Source organism: Haliotis asinina, chromosome 15 (genome assembly GCF_037392515.1).
Source record: "Haliotis asinina isolate JCU_RB_2024 chromosome 15, JCU_Hal_asi_v2, whole genome shotgun sequence".
Classification (NCBI taxonomy): domain Eukaryota; kingdom Metazoa; phylum Mollusca; class Gastropoda; order Lepetellida; family Haliotidae; genus Haliotis; species Haliotis asinina.
In genome coordinates this window covers 35333979-35355897 of record NC_090294.1, presented here as the reverse complement: position 1 = coordinate 35355897, position 21919 = coordinate 35333979, and the positions used below count along the sequence as shown (strand labels likewise).

The window sequence follows — 21919 nt, the reverse complement described above, 5'->3', positions numbered from 1 at the left end:
TTCAATTATTTATACACGTCTACGAAAAGACCGTCTACGAAACAGTCTGGGTTACGAAATCACCGCCTCTTCGAACTGGTTCAGTCTACGAAAACACCGTCTCCTTGTACAACAACAGACAGAAGTATTGCGGGTTATTGAGAGTGATGTTTCAGACATCTGTCAACGCCTATCATCCATGTTCCAGCAATTTGGAAAACCTCCCATATAATCCCCATTCCCCAGAAGTCAAAACTTCCAATAATCCATGGCTACCGCTGAGTGGCTCTTACTGCAATAATCATGAAATGCTTTGAGCGAATTATCTTGAACTAATTAAGCAATAATTAGCAATTGGAAAATTCAAAATCATGTATATGGATCCTCTTTGCGGACTTATTCTCTGCTTTCAACACAATCCCCCCCTACCCCCCCTACTACCCCCCACCCCCCACACCCCACACCCCCACACACAAAATAAAGGCAAAAACACCGAACTGGAACCCGTTTGTATTGATGGACATTAAGTCGAAACAATAGAAGAGTATCAACATCTGCGTACTATACTATCGTATGTACATCGTGTACATAGGAAAGCACAACAGAAACTTTTCTTTCTGTGAAAATTGTGATCATTTAGTGTCTACACTAATATCTTAATAGTATTCTACCAAACGTTCAGTAGTTCAGTAATAGTACTTTAACTTTCTGCTTTCATGCCTGACATTTAGCTGACATCTCTTTACATATAACTGCACCAGTAAGCCAGGTAAATGGTCAACGTGAAAGGGGGTAAAAGATGAATGGTGGGTGCATTGACTCAGTCATGGCAGATATCGCATGTTTGAATGTGTGAGTTTAGTATTATGCCGCTTTATTCCGGCGATGTCACAGCGTGGGGCAGCAGAAATGGCCTTCCCAAGGCGAGCAGACGTTTCGACGACTAGGCTACCCCACCACTCCCCAGTTTCGATGTGAGGTGAAACACGTTTCACATTGTGGCCAAGGTTACTGTGTTTACAACGAGGTGTATACCCATCTACATGAGTGGCTGCATAATATTCTACCACATGTTGGTCTCATGGTGGGGGACAACTAAGATACCGATACCATTCAGCCAAATTTAGCCAAACATTAAACTGATAAAAAACAAAACAACAAAAAAATAATAATCAGCAACAACAAAAACAACACACACACGCATATTCAATTCATCACTATGTGGCAAAAACAAAAATCTAGAAAAGTTTTATTTCAAACAAACATTGTAAAACGTGAAAAGGAACATATGTTTTTAAGTCCATACTTCCTCTGAACTTTGTTGTTACATTTGGAATCGAAAGATATTAAAACAACAAAACACTCTATCGTTGTTGATAATTTCTATAATAAGCAAAACCTTTGTCAAATACTCGGATAATCGCTACAGTAAATAAAACACCAGTTACAGACTCTGTGATAATTGATTAACAAAAAATGAACGGAGGGTCTTATATTTCATAATAAAAACCAACAAAACTAATACCAAACAAACACACAGATCTATATCTTCAACAGCCCACTTACATTAAAAAATGATATACCTGCCTCATTTACTTCACGTTAACTTAAGTCAGAAGAGGTATCTTTAACATTACAATTCACATTACTTTCAGTGGCCTCCACGGCTCGGATTATTTATTTGGTTCCACTCGGTTTTTCGCAGATTTTTCTTATTTCCGGTTCATGCAGAGGTCACGGATATGCTAATGAGCATCTTGTGGTTGACAGTTTCGAATGCAGCGATAACCAAGGGAATATGCTGATAAAAGATGGTATGTGCTGTAGGTAGTTGTAGTAGGTAGCCCACAATGTTGCACAATATATGTATTATTAAGATGCAAGTTGCAAAAAACTTGCTTGTCAATATCATTAAATATATATATAGGTAACGATGCTAGTGGACCGTTTATGTGCGCTTCTACAGCTAGGTGTTCTATGAGATTAACGTCGATCAAAGGCGCACAAGAAATGAAATTTGCATCATGCAATAAATGATCAGTAAGAAAGACTTCCACATGTCATTCTTCCATATTATAATTATAGCCAAGTAGGTTTATTTACTGCACACAATATCCAGGTTTACAAACGTTTAATTTGTAGGAAGAAAAAATCCGTTGAATTAGATTGTTGAATAATCGGTCCTGTCAAATATATATAGGTTAAGTGGTTATTTAATAGTATTCACAGTGATGCATACAATTCTATTGACGAGGGATACACTATTTAGATCTTTGTGTGTGAGAGAGATCTACTGCTCTTTATGATAATAAGATTTGGCATTTTTTGCAACTTCTAGTGAGACACTATCACAATTTGGCTTTAGAGAGCACCTGTTTGGAATTACTCATGCTCCAGTGATGGATTGTGGTGTCGGTATATGGTCCAGGATATCACTGATCTAATTTCAGATGTGAAGAATGATAACTAAAATCATTTCTTTTCTTACAGGATCGAAACAGATATTATTTCTCAGACAGGCATTTGGGCCAATTCGACAGTGTAGACTAATTACGAAACACATGAGTAAGTTGTTTTTCTGTCATGTTATCAACGATCTGCCACTCTGTCCTTTTTCAAGATATGGTTGTATTAGAATTCAAGAATACTACTTGAATAAATTGCAAGGATTTGCATTATAGGGTACTTTGTTTTGTTTGTTTTGTTTTAAACATATTTTATTCGAAAATGAAATGGATTGGGCACAAGTTATCCAGCTTAGGAAAGCCCTTTTTAACAATGCATTGTGAGTTACCACCACTGAAGATGCATGCTGGCTAGGACAAGTAACTGGTGTCATGGAGAAGTGCTTGGTTACCCACAGGTCTGCTTGTTACCGTGACTATAGTCGCATTGTATGATGTTTTAATATAATAATACCCCATGGTAACACTGATTGTCTCTAGTGTTTACTCTTGCTGTCTGACTAGGGGCAGGTTTATGATACACATGCTCCTTCTAACTTGAACAGGTCTGAGTGAGGATAAACTCAACTTAAGTGACTGAATGATCATATTACATGTATGATGTATATGAATGGCAGAATTGTGTTTCTCTGGACTCAAGTAAAACAGTTCCCAGATATTTGGTGAGTGATTGTGTGAGTGAGTTTAGCTTTACACGGCACTCAGCAATATTCCAGCTATATGGCAGCAGTCTGTGAATAATCGAGTCTGGACCAGACAATCCAGGGACCAACAACATGAGCATCGATCTGCGCAATTGGGAACCGATGACATGTGTCAACCAAGTCAGCAAGCCTGACCACCCGATCCCGTTAGTCGCCTCTTTCAACAAGCATAGTCGCCTTTTATGGCAAGCATGGGTTGCTGAAGGCCTATTCTACCCCGGGACCTTCACGGGTAGATATTTGGTATCTAGCTCAGTACCCCTACATGGTTCCCGGGTAGTATTAGGTCATAGAGATGAGGTTAACAGGCTGTAAGAATGGCCTCACTCCAGCCCCAGCCTGCTTGTATGACAGTACCGGTGGTTGTATGTCACAAACCTCTCAGGAGATCACACACCACCTTCTACATCCCCAGAATTCCCAAAGCATGGTTTGGAATATTCTACCAATATCACGGCGGGGAACACCAGAAATGGGCTTCACACATTGGACCCATGTGGGGAATGGAACCCAGGCCTTCAGCATGAAGATCAAACACTTGAACCACTCAGCTAACCTCCACTTTACCCCAGCATTGCTTGGAAGGCTAGGTTTTGTTATTGTCAATACTCAAATGCCACATATGTTTGTAGTGCAACAACTTTTTCTGATTTCAGTTTGGACATTGTGACCGAAGTAATCACAAGACAGCATGGAGAAGCATTACTCTGTTAAATTCTTCTCATCCTTCTTGGAAAGTTTGCAGAATTTGTGCCAAGAACACTTGACCTTTGACCAGATAGTAGAAGTAAGTGGCTATGTGTGTGTGGAGATCGACAATGCCAAGAAAGAACGTTATGTTCTCAGTGAACTTCTGCAGCATTGTGGCAATGTCATCAGTGAAAGCTACTGCACAAAAGCTTACAAGAACCTGCCCTTATCTTCTAGAGGAAAGGAAAAATTCAGCTCGTCTGAAAAAAATAAGTTAGATGTTGTAGAAGACAAGGAGAACAGGACGCAATGTGAACCAACAAGAGACTCGGATGATGAAGTTATTATAGCTCTGGATGCCCCGCCACAGCCAAAAAGAAGGAAGTCACAGTCAGCCACTATACCAAAGTCAGCCAGATCCTCTATTGCTGCTTCTTGTACTGGAATAAGTCAAGGTAAAACTATGAATAAAAAGGAAGATTCAGCCAAGAGGTGCGTTCTTGGAAGGGTTGCAACTTTGACAGAGGACTACACACAAAGAGACTCCAGTGGTATAGGGATCGAGTCAAGAAGCAGCTCATTCCTGGAGTCTGCAGCCAAATTACATTCATCCAGCACACCACTGTCTCCTGACAAGGAGATATTCCGTAATTTTGTAACTAATGTAGTTGAGTCACTTGGTTCCCCAACAAAGAGTCTGCCATCTGGTAGTTCAAATGAGAACAGCTATGGTGGGGATGACACCCAGGAGTCATTTCCAGATCTTCCTCTTGTGCCAAAGATGTCAAAATCTTCCTCCATGAAGTCTTCATCTGTTGAGACAGGGCAGCCTGTTGTTGATATTTCAACAAATCTGGGTTCAGCTTTATCTCCAGCCAGCCTGGAGCCATCATTAAAACTAACAGGCCTCTTCACAAAGTCAAAGACATCTCCAAAGTCATCTAAGAAGTCTCCAAGGACATCCTTGGATTCTTCGCCCACATCCCTGGAACAGCCGGAGACGATGAACTTTTCCAGCCTGCGCCATCTTATTTCAAAATCAAATGAGGATCAGGCAAGACTGCAGCACCGTACAGCAGGGATGGAGACAGACATACCCCCAGGTGAACCCTACATAGAGGTGCTGGACGAAGCCAAGGAAGACGAGGGCGAGAGTGATGGGGCAGCTGGCAACACAGGAATCCAACACTCTGCTGGCAGCAACCACAATGACCCCTCAACTTCCTACTCAGGTGAGTTGTGTGTGTAGTCAGTGACCACACTGAACCCACAACCTCCTACTCAGGTGACTTGTGTGTAGTCAGTGGGGACAAACCATTTGTATGTTTAAGTGATCAACTATGTTAAATTTAACTCAACACTGTTTACAGTTCTTTTTTTCCCCACATTTTGACAGAAATTTTGTTAAACACATACAAAATGGTGAAGTCTCATCTATTTTTACATGTGTAAGGTTCACTTTTGGTACTCTTCACAGTAAACACATTTTTTTATAATTTTGGAATGAAACAGTGTTCATGTAGCTAGTTGTCTTACCAGTAGTATGACATTAGAGTATGTGCAATAATACATGCGTTAGGAACTGATCACTTATGGGTGTTTTACATTCAGGTGTTGAAGTGCCCTGCACTGTTTCTTCGTCCTTGATGCTGGAGGCGGGCAGTGGTTCCACTGCTACGTCAGTCGAGGATGTAGACTCCGCTCTGTCCCAACTGTCTGATGACACGGACAATCAGGAAGACAACATGGATGACAACGTAGACAGTCCAATCATCATTGACCTGGATTCCGAGGACGAGGATGACTCTGTGCTTGGTGATGATGCTGATCCTTTCTCCAGTACAGAGATACGGAAGCTGGACTCCTTCAAAGATTATGTCCGATTTGCGGTTAAACGATTTCAGAGTTTCATCAAGGAGAAGGGTGTAAACGATCCAATGTTTAGAATCCCTCCTGACAAGCTAGATCCTCTCCTTGCTGAATTCTATGTTACTGTTCGAAATCTTCGAGGACAAGAGTTTGGAATCAGCACACTGAAGAGTATTCAGTCATACCTAGAATTATATTTGAGAGAAAATGGCTATCCTGTGTCCATCACACGCGATACAGAGTTCCTCAACTGTCGTACCCTGCTGCAGACTAAGATTCAACAACTGCGTCAGATTCAAAATGACCTCATGCCTAACCGCGATAAAACCGTGAGCCCACTGACAAGACGTGATGTTGAGAAGTTGTTCCGGACAGGGCAGTTAGGCAGTGGTTCTGCTGAGTCACTGACCAATTCAGTTTGGTTTATGAACTCGGTAATGTTCAAAATGAGCCAGACTAGTTCTCATGCCTCACTAAAATGGGGAGACATTGTCATAAAAGTGGATGAATATAAGAATGAGTATTTACAACTGGTCTGTACAAACAGCACCAGTTGGGAAGGTGTGAATGACAAGGTGTATCCCAATAATGCAAACCCTGATCGATGCTTTGTTTCATTGTTTATGAAGTACCAAAGAATGCGACCTCCATCTATGTTGGCAAAGAAATCACCATTCTATTTGACAGTAGACAAAGAAATGAACTGCCTAACTACAGAAAAGATGAGTTTCCAGACTATTAGTGATATTATGAGAACCATGCTCGTCCGAGCTTTTATAAAGTCGGACAAGAAGATAGTGACATACGACATCATATGAAAGAGATATGTCAGAGCTATTATCATGATCCAGTAGTCACGAGATATGGAATGGCTATCTCATGAGCAATGATTTTAATTTGTACTTAAATTCTTTGTTGTATGGTCGCTGCTGCTGAAATAAGACTTATCATCGTATAGTGGTATGGAAGCCATGCTTCATTGCTCTGAATTTTTTCTAAATGCAGATTGACCCATAGAAATGCGGCATCATTTCTAGGTTGCAGGCATGTATATCTGTGTAGTGAGGATCCACAGAGGGTTTACAGCTGAAAGGTTCAGTATAAACAGTTGATTACATCTATTCTTGATTTGTCCTGTAAAAGAAAATATTATTAAGATTGTCTTAGATGGAATATGAGTTCTGAAAACACAAGACAAGTAAATCAGGCACAGAGCAAATCAGATGCTGCTTCAGAATTTGCTTCCATCGTCTCTATATCTAAACATTGTTTGTATTCTCTTCTTCCAAGTGGAACATCAGCAGATTTTGTGGGATGTAGGTAAACTTGGCCTCACATATGTACATGTTCTGCCAAGGCTGCTACACTGAGGTACAGATTGTTGGAGCTTAGCATCAGGGGGGCAATTTACTTTTAAAAGCCACTTGCCACCGGGCAATTTTCCACTTGCCCTGATTTTTATGACATAATCATGATGATGTAATAATGAAAGAATAAATAAACAACTTGATATTAATGTTTACTTGACTATTTACCGAAAAGTGATAAATATCAAAGAAAGATAACTCTGCTTTATCATTGCAAAATTTAATGGCTACATTTTGAGCAAGCATGAAACAAAATTAAGTTTATTTGCAGTTTGAAACCGTAAGTGGAAATTATGTAAAGTCCATGGACAAGTAAGGTGGCAATATTTGATTGCCCCAAATGAAAACTGACTTGTACAGGGCATCAGGTGATTTTTGAACCCATGATTGAATAAGAATAAAATAATCTTGTTTCTCTTAGTAATTTGAATGAAGTAAGATTTTGAATGTAAGTCTTGATTTTTGGCCTCCTTTAATTCCAGTTACTGAAATATGCTTAGAATAAATAGATCAGCACCAGTGTGTATATTTTTCCAATACCGTTTGTTTGGCATGTTCTCTATTCGCCCACATCCCATCTCACCCACAGTCTTAAAACAACATATTGGTTAGGGATTACATAATGATCAACTTGTGTCATACCTATGACTGAAGAATGGACTCTCCAATTTTGAAGATGTGGGCGAATTGAGATGTGGGCAAATGAAGACAAAAGTAATGGTGGGCAAAAGTAAGAAGAAAATAACTCAGTTTGCTTCTACATTTTTTCTATTTCTTTACAGTTCATTCAGTCTTATGTCTTATTCACTCAAATTTACATTTTGTTTTTATTTCTGTAAGAAAGTTTCATAATGTTCAGTTCAACTTGATCAGGTGTCCAGCCGCGTCTAGAAACTGTAGCGGTGATCTTCTGCCAGTTTCCAGTTGCTGCTGCAGTCTGTGCAGGCGGCTGTCCAGGTTCTTGTAGAGTCTGGATCTTGGGCGGACAGCTGCTCCATGCTCAATCTGTCTTCTGGCCACTCTGATTGTTGTCTCGAGCTTCTTCATTGCGATCACAAACTCGTAAATGTTCGGAAGGTGCTTCTGAACCAGCTTCTTAAATCCAAGGTGGAATCCCTCCAAGTGATTGTTTGTTCTTGGCCCAGTGTTTCCATGTTGATTCCAAATGCGAGGTGGGAATCTTGCGTCGTAGTCAACCCATGTAGATGTGATGTAGTCGTTGAACTGGCCGATTCCGTCAACGTCGGGAGACTGGTTCAATACTTCCATCCAGGCATCTTGGATCTGATCCACTGGGAGGAGGGGGAGTGCTGCAGCACGTCGCACGTGGGTGTTGAAGGCACGGTTGTCCTTGTAGGTGTTCACAAGGCCTTTCTCTGAAACCTGCCGCCAAACCGCCTGTTTGAAGTGGAAGTAGCATCCACGGACTTCTGCATCAGGGAAGACTCTCTCAGTGACTCCAATAGCAGCAGCTTCGTAGTCAGTCTGTACAACGGAGGGAGAAAGTTCAACGCCAACAATAGCAAGCACAGAGTCCTTCAAGTAGTTAAACAATCTAATGTATGTATCACGAAACTTGCTTGGCAGCAGGGAGAAGGCGACTGGGAACATCTGTCCATCCACAAGGCAGTGCACAATGTAGACTTGTTGCCACAGGCTGGGACACACAAAAAATGTTCCGTCCATGTAGATGGTTTCTGCATTGGCGAGGATGTCCAGCATCTCTGTGGTACTGAAGATCAGGATCCTGTCTTCATCTTCGCTGTCTACAACCAGGAACTGTTGTCCGTCTGTTGTCTCAGTCCAGGAACCTTAAAAACAAGCAAGTGTGTTAGACGTTGTTTTTGATGAATGAATGAATGAAGTACACTGTCAAGAAATCAATTGAGCATTATGCAAATATCAGTAGATAAGTTAATACTTAAAAAGGTACCTGTGAGGTCTACATCAGCACGGGTACGTGGGACTGGTGGAAGAACCTTGGCACGCTGACGGTAGAGTCCAGACTTGATACTGTAGAAGGAAGCAACAGTAGCAGCAGCTTCTTCGTCTAGGTTCTGGATCTCTTCATTGTAGATTTGCTGGACAGGCTTGATCTCTTCTTGAACGCGTTGTCTAAGCCTGGTGAGAAGTCGACTCTCTTCTTCATTCACTAGTGGAGGATGGTTGTGTTCTGATACTGAAGTGATGTGATCCCCAATGGTGCTGCATCTACCCTTGCACTTGACTATGATACACTTCCAGTGAGTGGCTACCTGTCTGACAACGTGCAGTCGATACTTGTGACCTCCGTGTAGAACCTGTCTTCCTCCTCTCTGCGACAACGTGAACTCTGCTTTCTGTAGGTTAGCCATTGCGACTGCCCATACTTTGCAAATTACCATACTAAATTGAAAGGAGAGAGAAGTTATTTCCGATTAGTAGATACATTAATTAATAATACTCTCTACTTTATTTAGACAAAATTGAAATATACTTTAAATCTTCTCTAAGTTTCCTTCTCCATCCTGTATAACTACCACAACACTGAAACAAGAGCACTTTGTCAAGTAACTCAGAGATGTATGTGATTTTAGACTAATCCCCCCCTTGTCAGGACACCCCATTATGAGAGTAGGGGTGCATTGTCTGACCCTAATTAACCTCTGATGTTTTTGTGGGCCAATTGGGATGTGGGCAATTAGGGATGTGGGCGAATAGAGACTATTTGGTAGGAAATCTTTCAGAAAAAAAACAAACTATCTTAATTTGGTTAAGTCCTTTTCAGTTTATAAACAAAACCATTATTGAAATTATCTTTTAACTTACACAGGATGTATCCGCTTTCGGAAAACAGGCATTTTGCTTTCCTCAAACAAGTTACCTTCGTTTGACAAGTGAAAGTGACAAATTACTGTTATATGGTCACAGGATTGTCATTTTTGTGAAAGCAAAGTTTGATAGTGCTGTAAAAGCAGATAGGAATAGTTATTTTACTTTAAAAAGCAGTACATCATATCTTTGACAATATCTCTTTGATGGTAAATACACATGTTTCTTATATGAATAAATCAGTTATTTTACTTTAAAAAGCAGTACATCATATCTTTGACAATATCTCTTTGATGGTAAATACACATGTTTCTTATATGACTAAATCAGTTATTTTACTTTAAAAAGCAGTACATCATATCTTTGACAATATCTCTTTGATGGTAAATACACGTGTTTCTTATATGACTAAATCAGTTACCAGATGAGCCTTCTCTAATTATGGATTGGTCTTCCCAAACATTTTAGCTTAACATTTCCACAGCATCACGTCTTAGTTTTGAAACAAGCGAGCATTTGCTTTTTTATTCTGGGTATGTTCATAACATTCCCTGCACAGTTGGGGCTTGTCACTGACCCCCAAGCAGGTGTTGAGGAATCCCTGGATCTGTGTTGTGTGTATGGATGTTGAAAATGCAGCAGAATGAATGACATTTCTAGACGCCCCATACTGCACTGCTTGTGTCATCGTGTGTATCGTGGTACCGTGGTCAGTTTGATCATGGTTGCGTGAAAGACTGGGTGAAGCCAGTGTATGTTTTGTCCAGTGTTGGTCAGCTTACAGCATTGCTGATGCAGATTTACTGGGGATATGTTATGGGTGCATGGTCTGACGTGTATTGAGCTGTGTGGCTGGCTGATGCACTTTGGCCTGGTGAGGAGGAGTTTCACACAAATCTGCTCCAGTCAAAGTAAACAGTGTTCGGTAAGTGGTTTTGTGGACTGTTAACAATGAAATGTGTTCTCGTATATTGTTGACATAGAAATGTTCCGGGATACTGTTAGCATTGGAATGTTTTCCAGTACACTTTTAACAATGAAATGTGTTGCAGTGTACTGTTAGCATAGAAATGTGTTCCAGCAGACTGTTAGCATTGAAATGTGTTGCAGTGTACTGTTAACATGGACGTGTGTTCCAGTGTACTGTTAACATAGAAATTTGTTGCAGTGTGCTGTTAACATAGAAATGTGTTCCAGTATGCTGTTAACATAGAAATGTGTTGCAGTGTACTGTTAACATAGAAATGTGTTGCAGTGTACTGTTAGCATAGAAATGTGTTCCAGCAGACTGTTAGCATTGAAATGTGTTGCAGTGTACTGTTAACATGGACGTGTGTTCCAGTGTACTGTTAACATAGAAATTTGTTGCAGTGTACTGTTTACATAGAAATGTGTTCCAGTATGCTGTTAACATAGAAATGGGTTCCAGTGTACTGTTAACATAGAAATGTGTTGCAGTGTACTGTTAACATAGAAATGTGTTCCACTATGCTGTTAACATAGAAATGTGTTGAAGTGTACTGTTAACATAGAAATGTGTTGCAGTGTACTGTTAACATAGAAATGGGTTCCAGTATACTGTTAACATGGAAATTTGTTGCAGTGTACTGTTAACATAGAAATTTGTTGCAGTGTACTGTTAACATAGAAATGTGTTCCAGTATGCTGTTAACATAGAAATGTGTTGCAGTGTTCTGTTAACATACAAATGTGTTCCAGTATGCTGTTAACATAGAAATGTGTTGCAGTGTGCTGTTAACATAGAAATGGGTTCCAGTGTACTGTTAATGCAGAAATGTGTTCCAGCATACTTTTAGCACTGAAATGTGTTCCAGCATACTGTTAGCACTGAAATGTGTTCCAGGATACTCTTAGCAATGAATTGTGTTCCGATGTACTGTGGACAGAGATATATGTTCCCATGTACTGTGGACAGAGATATATGTTCCCATGTACTGTGGACAGAGATATGTGTTCCCATGTACTGTGGACACAGATATGTGTTCCCATGTACTGTGGACAGAGATATACAGTATGGTTCAAAATTATTGAGAATAGCTAAAGCATTTCATATTATTAAACGAGAACAAATCAGATAAAATTGAATGTATTGTGAAAATGAACTGACCTTTTCATGTTGTGTAGGTAACAATTTAATATTTTATCAAGTCTCCTTGAGCTTCACGGCACAGTCTAAGACGGGTAGGCATACTTCCTATCAGAGAGGTTAGTGTCTCGTGAGTTATGCTGTCCCAGTATCGGACCACTTCTCTCTTCATGTCTTCAATTTTTGTCAACCCCTTTTGATTCACACATTCCTTCATCATCCCCCAAATGTTCTCAATGGGATTTAAGTCAGGACTATATGCAGGAAATGGTAATGAAGTCATATTTTTCTCCTGAAACCACTGCTTGGCATGTTTTGCGGTGTGTTTAGGATCATTATCTTGCTGCAAAATCCAGTCATTTCCATAAAACACGTGCACTTGGAAGGAGAAAATTATCTAATATGTTAGTGTAGCGTTGACTTGTCAGATTTCCCTCAAACACACACAGCGGGGTCGTTCCTAATAAGGATATCCCTCCCCATACATGAAACTTTGGGCTGTATTTAGGTCGTCGATACAACGGTGCTGACGCAGACTTTGTCCATATTTTCACATTATTGGGATATACCCATATTGAGCTTTCATCAGTAAAAATCACATTTTCCCAGTCAAAGTTTTCATGTGCCAAACACCACTCAACACGCCTGTCTTTATGTTCTTGTTTCATGAGAGGAGAAGGAATTCCAGTCTTTTTCTCCCATCCAAGATCAATCAAATTTCTTCTAACTGTAGATTTTGATACAACTGTTGATCCCCTTTCTATCATTTCATACCTGATGTTGGAGATGCTTGCCCTTTGCTTTATAGACGCTAAAATTCCCAGCCGGACGCGATCTGAAAGGTCCAATTTTCTGGGTCTCCCTGCTCCTTTCTGGTGCCCCAAATCCTTTCCCTCTCTAAAATTCTTCCTAATCCTATACACAGTAGAAAGAGGAGTTCCTGTTCTCTCTGCCAATGTATTTACATCATCAATTCCTTGATTACACAACTCAAAAATCAACCTTCTTTTATCTTCAGCAGACATTGTTGACAGTGCTGAGGAAAATGACGTCTGCTACAAATTCAGGGGAGGTAACTCTAATTGTACTATACTCAGTAGGCCAAGATGAGTTACCTCCCTTATACCATTACTTAGTTTTAAGTATCAGTGAATCAGTTGAGGTGTTAGGATAGCTCAAAGTAAGAAGAAAAATTCTCAATAATTATGAACCAGACTATATGTTCCCATGTACTGTGGACAGAGATATGTGTTCCGATCAATGTACTGTGGACAGAGATATATGTTCCAATGTACTGTGGACAGAGATATGTGTTCCGATTGATGTACTGTGGACAGAGATATGTGTTCTCATCAATGTACTGTGGACAGAGATATGTGTTTCGATTGATGTACTATGGACAGAGATATATCATGTTTGTCAGCAGTGATGGCTTTTGTATGATTTACGAAATATACATTGAAAATGCAACTCTATTGCTTGCTTTATAGCTGTGTTAATTATTGATATGTGATGTGTATGATATGTAAACACCAGATCTGTAGCATTCTTTTTGTCAAATAATGTTTTTCGTAAACTGATCAACATATTTTCACAGAGTGCAGAACATTTAGAAATTGTGTATAAATAAGTGGGTAGCCTAGTGGTTCAAGCTTTTTACTCTTGATGCTCAAGACTCAGGTTTTATTCCCCATGTTCGTACTATGTGTGAAGCCTACTTCTGGTGTCTCCAACTGTGATATTGCAGGATTACAGATAAAGTGGTGTAAGACCTCACTCACTCAACCACTCACTCAAATCAAACCCTCCCGGGAAAATAGGTCACTGATACATTGATGAAGTAAACATAACACCAAGGTATAGACTTTAAACATAGTTTCTAATTAAGACCTCAGTTGTACTTTTATGTCAAGTTATGCCAAGAGTTTCAGATGACTTTGTCTCTTAAAGAACAATTGTACTTTTATGTCAAGTTATGCCAAGAGTTTCAGATGACTTTGTCTCTTAAAGAACACTGTCTATTATATGATAAGAACAGAATTTTATCAAAAGAGGGTATGTTGTAGCAGTATACACTGCAGGTAAGTATTCAAGGGGATGGTATGGCTGCCTATTACTGATATTGTGTGATTGATGTCCAAGTGTGACTGAAGTTTCCCTTTTGTCATAAACACACGTCATTTCACCCAAATGTACAATACCTCATGCTGAATAGCAAACCTTGTATCGAGTTTTGAAATCAAAATGTAATCACATTGTTAATATTTACCATAAGAATATGTTTGAGATGTCCACTAATTATGTTAATTTCAATGGGTGTTTGAAGTAAAATTCTTCCCTTTGTTTATGTCATTTCAAACAGTATAAACATCAACACATATGCCAAGTATTATCACAGTATCTTCCAAGAGAATATGGTTTTCAATGAATTTGTGTCTGTAATTTTATGAAGATTTCAATGATACAGATGATAGTAACACAAGCAGCAAATAAATGTATTCAGTGAAAAGGCCAGACCAGTTTTATTTCTTGTTATACAGATTTTTGTCCTCTGAGAACCTAAGGCAGGCGAAACAAAAATAAAAATAAAATTTCCAATCAAATTAACTTTCCTTCCAAATACTCAAAGTATTTTACTTTTGGCAATTTATGAAGTGAATATGGGTCAAACAACAACCTAAAAAGTATTTTCTTGTGAGTTTACATTTTTAGCCAATATAAACATTAGGATTTTATTTTTTGAGGTGGGAAAATTTATTTTTATTTTTTTCTTATTCTTGAAAAAATATGACAGGTGGATCAGTAAAACAAGAAATAAAATTGGTCTGGCCTAACCTTTTTATACATATGAGCATAATGGAGTCATTGTTCTGATTGGTCAGTTTAACAGTCTGCTTGTTTATGTCATATTACCATAGTGTGAAGACCAGTGTGGAACTATGATTGTAATTAATAGCTTATCTGTCTTGCATGAGAGGTTGTTGAACAGATTCTCACCAAATGCTTGGGAAAATATGTACCAAGAGCTTCCAGTATGTCTTCTCAGTGGCCCACAACATCATTTAACAGTGAAGTTGGTGACTGAGTTGTTAAAGGTGCCGCAGTTGCTAAGCAGAGCTTGCTTCCCTTTGGCACAGTAGATACCTGTTTCTGTGTTTAAATCCTGCCTGGATAATGTGTCTAGAATGGTCAGCTACATGAGTGAGCTTGTGGGATTCACCAATGTGTTGAAGATTGAGGCCGGCATGATTTAGTTGTCTTGTCCCACAGTTGACACATCTTGTGATAACAGTGAAACTGTTGAAAGCAGAGTTAAACTCACTCACTCGCTCGCTCGCTCGCTGACTTTTGTCCTTGTGACATTTCTGAGTATTACTGAAGGTTTTGACAGACATGGAGTCAGCTGTAAGCTACTTACGACCATTCTCAGTTTACTATGAACTCACTCATACATTGTTGGGACTCACACATGCATTGTTGGGACTCACATGCATTTGTGGGACTCATTCATACATTGTTGGGACTCACTCATGCACTCACTCATGCATTGTTGGGACTCATTCATTGTTGGGACTCACTCATGCATTGTTGGGACTCACTCATACATTGTTGGGATTCACTCATACATTGTTGGGACTCGTTGGGACTTACTGATGCATTGTTGGGACTCACTGATGCATTGTCTGCTCTATGGAACGAGAACATCAGGATCTTCATTACCTGTCAGTCTGCCATATTGAAAACACACATTACAGTAAACCTGAATCATTTATGTCACAGATAGATGTATAAACAGATGTGTTTTGAGAAAATTTACAAATGTTTGAAGTGATTCCATGTGATTTATATCAAATACAAAATACTGAATATATTTTAGATATCTGTCTTCATGGAGACTGGTTACCTTTGGTCACTGTGTTTGAGGTATGTAATTGTGCCATATTTTTCCTTGTCTCTTTATTGCTGTTTCAATTTTCTATGAACTTGTAAACAGTGCTACAGTAGTTTTAATGTATTTATAACATTTTGAACAAGGTATTGTGAACACATGTGAGCCAAAGGGGCTTGTAATGCAAAGGTTGGCGCCACAATAAAGGACTTTATTGTCTGGAGTCTTGGTAATATATGTTTTTAGGCTAGTTTTTGCATTACAAAACCATGTAATGTTTGCTTTGTTGGTTTGTGTACTAGTTTGAAAAGTTTACAGTTTATGATGCTTTTCAACCTGTGATTATCTGTATGTCTAAGTTAATGAATAATTACACCAAAGAAAGAATGAATCAAAATTTGTGTTTTTTTGTTTATTTGTTATCAATGCTTAGAAAGGATTGCATGAAAGTTGTTTTGTGAGCTTGGTAGAATTGTTTATTCAAATAATAAAACTGAATATGAATCTACATATTTTCTTTCTCTGAACTGACCTTGAAGTAACAGAGTGGGACTTCATGTTGATCTGATGATGTTACAAGCATGGAAAGTCTCAGGAAGATCTCAGACAGAATTGCTCTTCATTGAACAATGCACAGACATATACGCCCATGGTAGTGTTTGATGAATATACCAGAATTTGCCTTGTCAAGTCACTGAATCAGTGTTTGGAACAATGTAAATTTCCAGTTGGTCGTCAGGACCTGCTTGTGCATGCAGGTCTTAAAATCCACAGGCCCTGAATGAAATATGCAGGCCCGTTTTGTTTAAAAACAGACTACACTGTACACAGTTTCACACTGTTTCTACAAAATCAATTAGTGATTAGCCTATGGCATAGAAAGACGGTTTCATTTGTTAAAGACTCGAGTTGACATTCCTATGCTCAAAGTGCTGAAACACCAGGAAGTGAATCTCAAGCTATTATGACATGATAGGTCATGATTCCAGTTAAAAAGAAGATAGATAATTCACTGAAGGTCACAAGGGCCTGCAGATATTTGAAAGTGCCTGCGCCAATTCAATAACAACCACCGCTAGGCCTCCGGGCTGGTGATTGTTTGGCTGCGTTGAATTATGTTTGTTTTAAAGTTCAAGCAGTAGCATTCCAGTTATGTCTCCTTGATATAGATCTAGTTCAGTCAGCAACATTCCAGTTATGTCTCATTGATATAGATCTACTAGTTCAGTTAGCAACATTCCAGTTATGTCTCATTGATATAGATCTAGTTCAGTTAGCAACATTCCAGTTGTAACACATTGATATAGATCTACTAGTTCAGTTAGCAACATTCCAGTTGTAACGCATTGATATAGATCTACTAGTTCAGTTAGCAACATTCCAGTTGTAACACATTGATATAGATCTAGTTCAGTCAGCAACATTCCAGTTGTAACACATTGATATAGATCTAGTTCAGTCAGCAACATTCCAGTTGCAACACATTGATATAGATCTAGTTCAGTTAGCAACATTCCAGTTGTAACACATTGATATAGATCTACTAGTTCAGTTAGCAACATTCCAGTTGTAACACATTGATATAGATCTAGTTCAGTTAGCAACATTCCAGTTGTAACACATTGATATAGATCTACTAGTTCAGTTAGCAACATTCCAGTTGTAACACATTGATATAGATCTAGTTCAGTTAGCAACATTCCAGTTGTAACACATTGATATAGATCTACTAGTTCAGTTAGCAACATTCCAGTTGTAACACATTGATATAGATCTACTAGTTCAGTTAGCAACATTCCAGTTGTAACACATTGATATAGATCTAGTTCAGTTAGCAACATTCCAGTTGTAACGCATTGATATAGATCTACTAGTTCAATTAGCAACATCGTCACGATATGGCTGAAATATTGCCGATGTGACGTTAAATATTAACTCACTCACTCAATTAGCAACATTCCAGTTGTAACACATTGATATAGATCTACTAGTTCAGTCAGCAACATTCCAGTTATGACCAACGTTGCTTAACTTCAAATGACTTGTGATAAAATATCAATTAGATTTATCAGCATGATAATGATCCTAAACACACTCAGTGCTCCACGAAACAGTGGTTGTTGAACAAAAGTGTTCAAAGTTTAGACTGGCCCAGCTACAGCCCAGATCTTAAGCCTGCTGAGAACATGTGAGGACTAATGAAGGACAGAAGAGGACTTATTGAGCACAAATCCTTTTTGAAGGAAAGAAGCGGCCGTATATTGGGATACGCAGTCACACGATTTCCGGCCAACTTTGATGGGTAGTGTATCAAGGCCGAATACCACTGGACTACAATACCGCCTCATTACCGAATATAGGCATGACGTCAGAGTGTATTGTAAGAGTATGTAGGGAAACCATCCGTAATGTGAGACGAGATTTGCAGGACAGACAGACAAAGGTCATTTACAGGTTGTGTGTATAGTTTAGCATGAACAATGTATACACGTACAGTGCAAACGTCTGAAGCTTTGTAAATTCTGTGTGCTCGACACGCACAGGCTGTGGACCTCCAGTAAGACTGATGATCTGTTTTGATAATGTTATAACGAGATATGTCTGTCAGTGTGATATGTATCAGATCCCCAATGGCATGTCTTTTGCCTCTGTCCCCCTCTGTAACTTAAAGCGTCCTCTCACATAGATTTGTCTTAAATTAATGCATTACATGACTGAAAAGAAACAGACGATATGGAGAAAGGAACGTCACTGTTTTCGTTTTATGTGTATGTACGTTCGAAGAGATGGTTATTAAAGCTGTAGAGACTATCAATATGTAAATCATAGTTATCACGTACGTTTAACAACAGACTGAGTCTAAGTTTGCTTCCAGTTAGTTTACCTGACGAGATGAGAAGAGTGATAGGTGCTTCACTTGGGCAGTTTGTATCCTCGAGTTAACCTTTTCTAACTAAACCATACTTCGTGAAAGAATCACAGATGAAACTGTACATCTTGGCGACACAGCGTTCTTGTTCCGTTCAGTCCTCTTCCTTTGTCTGAATAAAGAATCCAGATTATGAAGTCAAAGAAGGCTGTAAACATATTGATATCTATCTATGACTAGTGTTTTAACACCATAGCCATGCTTTCTGAAATGAACAAATGCTTCTATGTTTTAGCATCTTCTGACGCTGAACTGACCGAACTCAATAGATGGACCGTGCTCACTGGACACTTCACGGTTCAGCTTATCTCAGATGCATTTTGGCCGCCACCTCCGTGTCCTGTATCTTGGACCGTTGTAGACTGAAGCATCACACGAATACACGGACACCGTCATTAGTTGCTCTGTTTATTTTTATTTTAAAAACAGGAACACAAATGGAACGATTACAACTATTTGATTTCTTCCTCTCTATCCACTAAATAGTTGGCAACCGCTATTATAATTATAAATGTATATCCGGACTGTTGGTTAACAGGATGGTACTGTTAAAGATACTGTGATTCGGGTGGTGGCAGAATGGATGGTTCTGTGTGTCAGATGGTGGTAGACGGGTCGGATCTGTGTATTAGATGGTGGTAGACTGGATGGTTCTGTGTATCAGATGGTGGCAATCTGGACGGTTCTGTGTATCAGATGGTGGCAAATTGGACGGTTTTGTGTTTCCGATGGTGATATACTGGTTGGTTCTGTGTATCCAATGGTTGTAGTCTGGTCGATTCTGTGTATCAGGTGATGGTAAACAGGATGATTCAGAGTACCAAATAGCGGTAGACTTGAACCAGTGATCCAATGTATCAGATGGTGGTGGACTGGCTGGTTCTGAGTATGAGATGGTTTCTAAATGAAGATCTCCGAAGATGAAGAACTGGAGCTCAGGCTATCATCATTACCACCTTGAATATATAGAAAAAGGCTTGTTTAATTAAGTGCCACAAATTGTGAATAAGTGAACGGAAAAGCTTATTCGGAAACGCAGGACGTTACTGTGGTGTTACATATGAACATGCGTTAATAATGTGGGATATGGGAGTGAGAGAGTGGGTGAGTGAGTGAGTGAGTGAGTATGCTTTAACGTCGCTTTCAGCAATATTCCAGCAGCATAACGACGGTAGATACTCCACACAATGCATTTGTCTGTAGAATCGAACTCAGAGATTCGTGAAGTTAAGTGAACACTTAAACCACAAGGCTTCTCTATCGCCCCTGGAACATAAACATGAATAAACATTCAACATGAACGACTCTGGGGCTGACAAATGTGGATGTGAAGGTGACCCTTTTGTCATTTTGTTAGTGGGTATATGATTCTGTGTACGGGGGTTGGCTGAAACGTTCTCAGCCTGAGTGGTTTTTCCCCACCAGGTAGAGACAGGTGTTTGCCACCAATGAGGGCAATCATTTAGTGAATCATAGACACAAGAACTACAAACGTACTAATAGTTTTATCTCAACTACAGCTCTTTTGGTAAACCTACCCTCTGAAATCATCAGAAATGGACAAAACTGAATACAGGGCAGTCATCAAGTACTTGCAAAAGAAAGGGATGTCCCCAACACAGATACATGCTGACATGGTCTCCACTCTAGGGGATGATGCTCCTTCATTTTCCACAGTAAAGAAGTGGGCTGCAGAATTTAAGCGTGGCAGACAAAGCCTTCATGATGACCCACGCTCAGGAAGGCCTTCAACAGCAACCACTCCAGAAAACATCACGCGAGTGCTCGATATGTTGATGGATGATCGACGATTGACTACTCGACATATTGCTAGTGTAGTGGGCATCTCTCATGAGAGGGTTGAGCATATTATCACCAACGAATTAAGAATGACGACAGTTTCTGCAAGATGGGTGCCAAAGCTCTTGACAGCAGAACAGAAACGTGTCAGGTTCCAGACGTCCCTTGGCAATTTGCGTCGTTTTGAAGCAGATCCCGATGATTTTGTGGCACGATTTGTAACCATGGATGAGACCTGGATACATCACTTTCAACCAGAAACAAAACTACAGTCAAAACAGTGGAAGCATCCTGATTCACCAGCTCCGAAGAAAGCCAAGTCTGTTCCTTCAGCTGGAAAGGTGATGGCATCAGTCTTTTGAGATTCCAGGGGTATTCTGCTCATTGATTATCTTGAAAAAGGTCAAACTATCAACGGCAGATATTATGCTGATCTACTGAACCAGTTGCGAGAAGCAATCAAAGCCAAACGACGAGGGATGATCGCTAAAGGTGTCCTCCTCCACCAAGACAATGCGCCTGTTCACAAATCGGTGGTGGCCATGTCAACAATCCGCGATTGTGGCTTTGGCCATCATTGACCATCCTCCTTATTCACCTGATTTGGCTCCTTCTGACTTCCACCTGTTCCCCAAAATGAAAAAGGAACTCGCCGGTCGCCATTTTGCAAGTAATGATGACGTCATTTCCGCTGTGACTGATTTTTTTAGGGTAGCTGAAGAAGATTTCTTCCTGTCCGGGATTCGGGCCTTGCAGCATCGCAGGCAAAAGTGTGTGAACTTGGAAGGGGACTATGTAGAAAAATAAATTACAAACGTGGACTTTGTAACTTTTTTTCACAGTGAGGCTTAGAACTTTTCAGCCAACCCTCGTATCAGACGGTGGTCGGTTGATGGATTCTGTGTATCAGATGGTGGTAGGTTGACGGGTTGAGTGTATCAGATGGTGGTAGGGTGATGGGTTCTTTCTATGAGATGGTGGTAGGTTGACGGGTTCAGTGTATCAGATGGTGGTAGGTTGATGGGTTGAGTGTATCAGATGGTGGTAGTTTGATGGATTCAGTGTATCAGATGGTGGTAGGTTGATGGGTTCTATGTATCAGATGGTGGTAGGTTCATGGGTTCAGTGTATCAGATGGTGGTAGGTTGACGGGTTGAGTGTATCAGATGGTGGTAGGTTGATGGGTTGAGTGTATCCGATGGTGGTCGGTTCATGGGTTCTATGTATCACATGGTGGTCGGTTGATGGGTTCAGTGTATCAGATGGTGGTAGGTTGATGGGTTCTGTGTATCAGATGGTGGTAGGTTCA

General features: G+C 39.8%; 2 protein-coding genes across 2 annotated transcripts; one reads left to right on the top strand and one right to left on the bottom strand.

The window, feature by feature from the left end:
• The first annotated feature begins 1718 nt into the window (after positions 1-1718).
• LOC137265601 (uncharacterized) lies at positions 1719-7229 on the top strand. The gene is made up of 4 exons (XM_067801029.1): positions 1719-1793; positions 2470-2544; positions 3805-5070; positions 5450-7229. The coding sequence occupies exons 3-4, from the start codon at positions 3840-3842 to the stop codon at positions 6523-6525; spliced, it is 2307 nt and encodes a 768-aa protein (XP_067657130.1). The 5' UTR covers positions 1719-1793; positions 2470-2544; positions 3805-3839; the 3' UTR covers positions 6526-7229.
• A 700-nt stretch (positions 7230-7929) lies between these two features.
• Positions 7930-9428, bottom strand: LOC137264994 (uncharacterized). Its single transcript, XM_067800331.1, has 2 exons — positions 9008-9428; positions 7930-8885 (listed from the first exon to the last, which is right to left on the bottom strand). Exons 1-2 carry the CDS (start codon positions 9426-9428, stop codon positions 7930-7932), a joined length of 1377 nt encoding a protein of 458 aa, XP_067656432.1.
• Between the last annotated feature and the right edge of the window lie 12491 nt (positions 9429-21919).

Excerpts from the sequence above, each read along its gene's own strand:
- LOC137264994 (XM_067800331.1), bottom strand. The coding sequence starts at position 9,428 with ATGGCTAACCTACAGAAAGCAGAGTTCACGTTGTCGCAGAGAGGAGGA. Across the intron at positions 8,886-9,007 it reads TGCTGATGTAGACCTCACAG|GTTCCTGGACTGAGACAACA; the intron begins GTACCTTTTTAA and ends CTTGTTTTTAAG.
- LOC137265601 (XM_067801029.1), top strand. The coding sequence starts at position 3,840 with ATGGAGAAGCATTACTCTGTTAAATTCTTCTCATCCTTCTTGGAAAGT. Across the intron at positions 5,071-5,449 it reads CCCCTCAACTTCCTACTCAG|GTGTTGAAGTGCCCTGCACT; the intron begins GTGAGTTGTGTG and ends TTTTACATTCAG.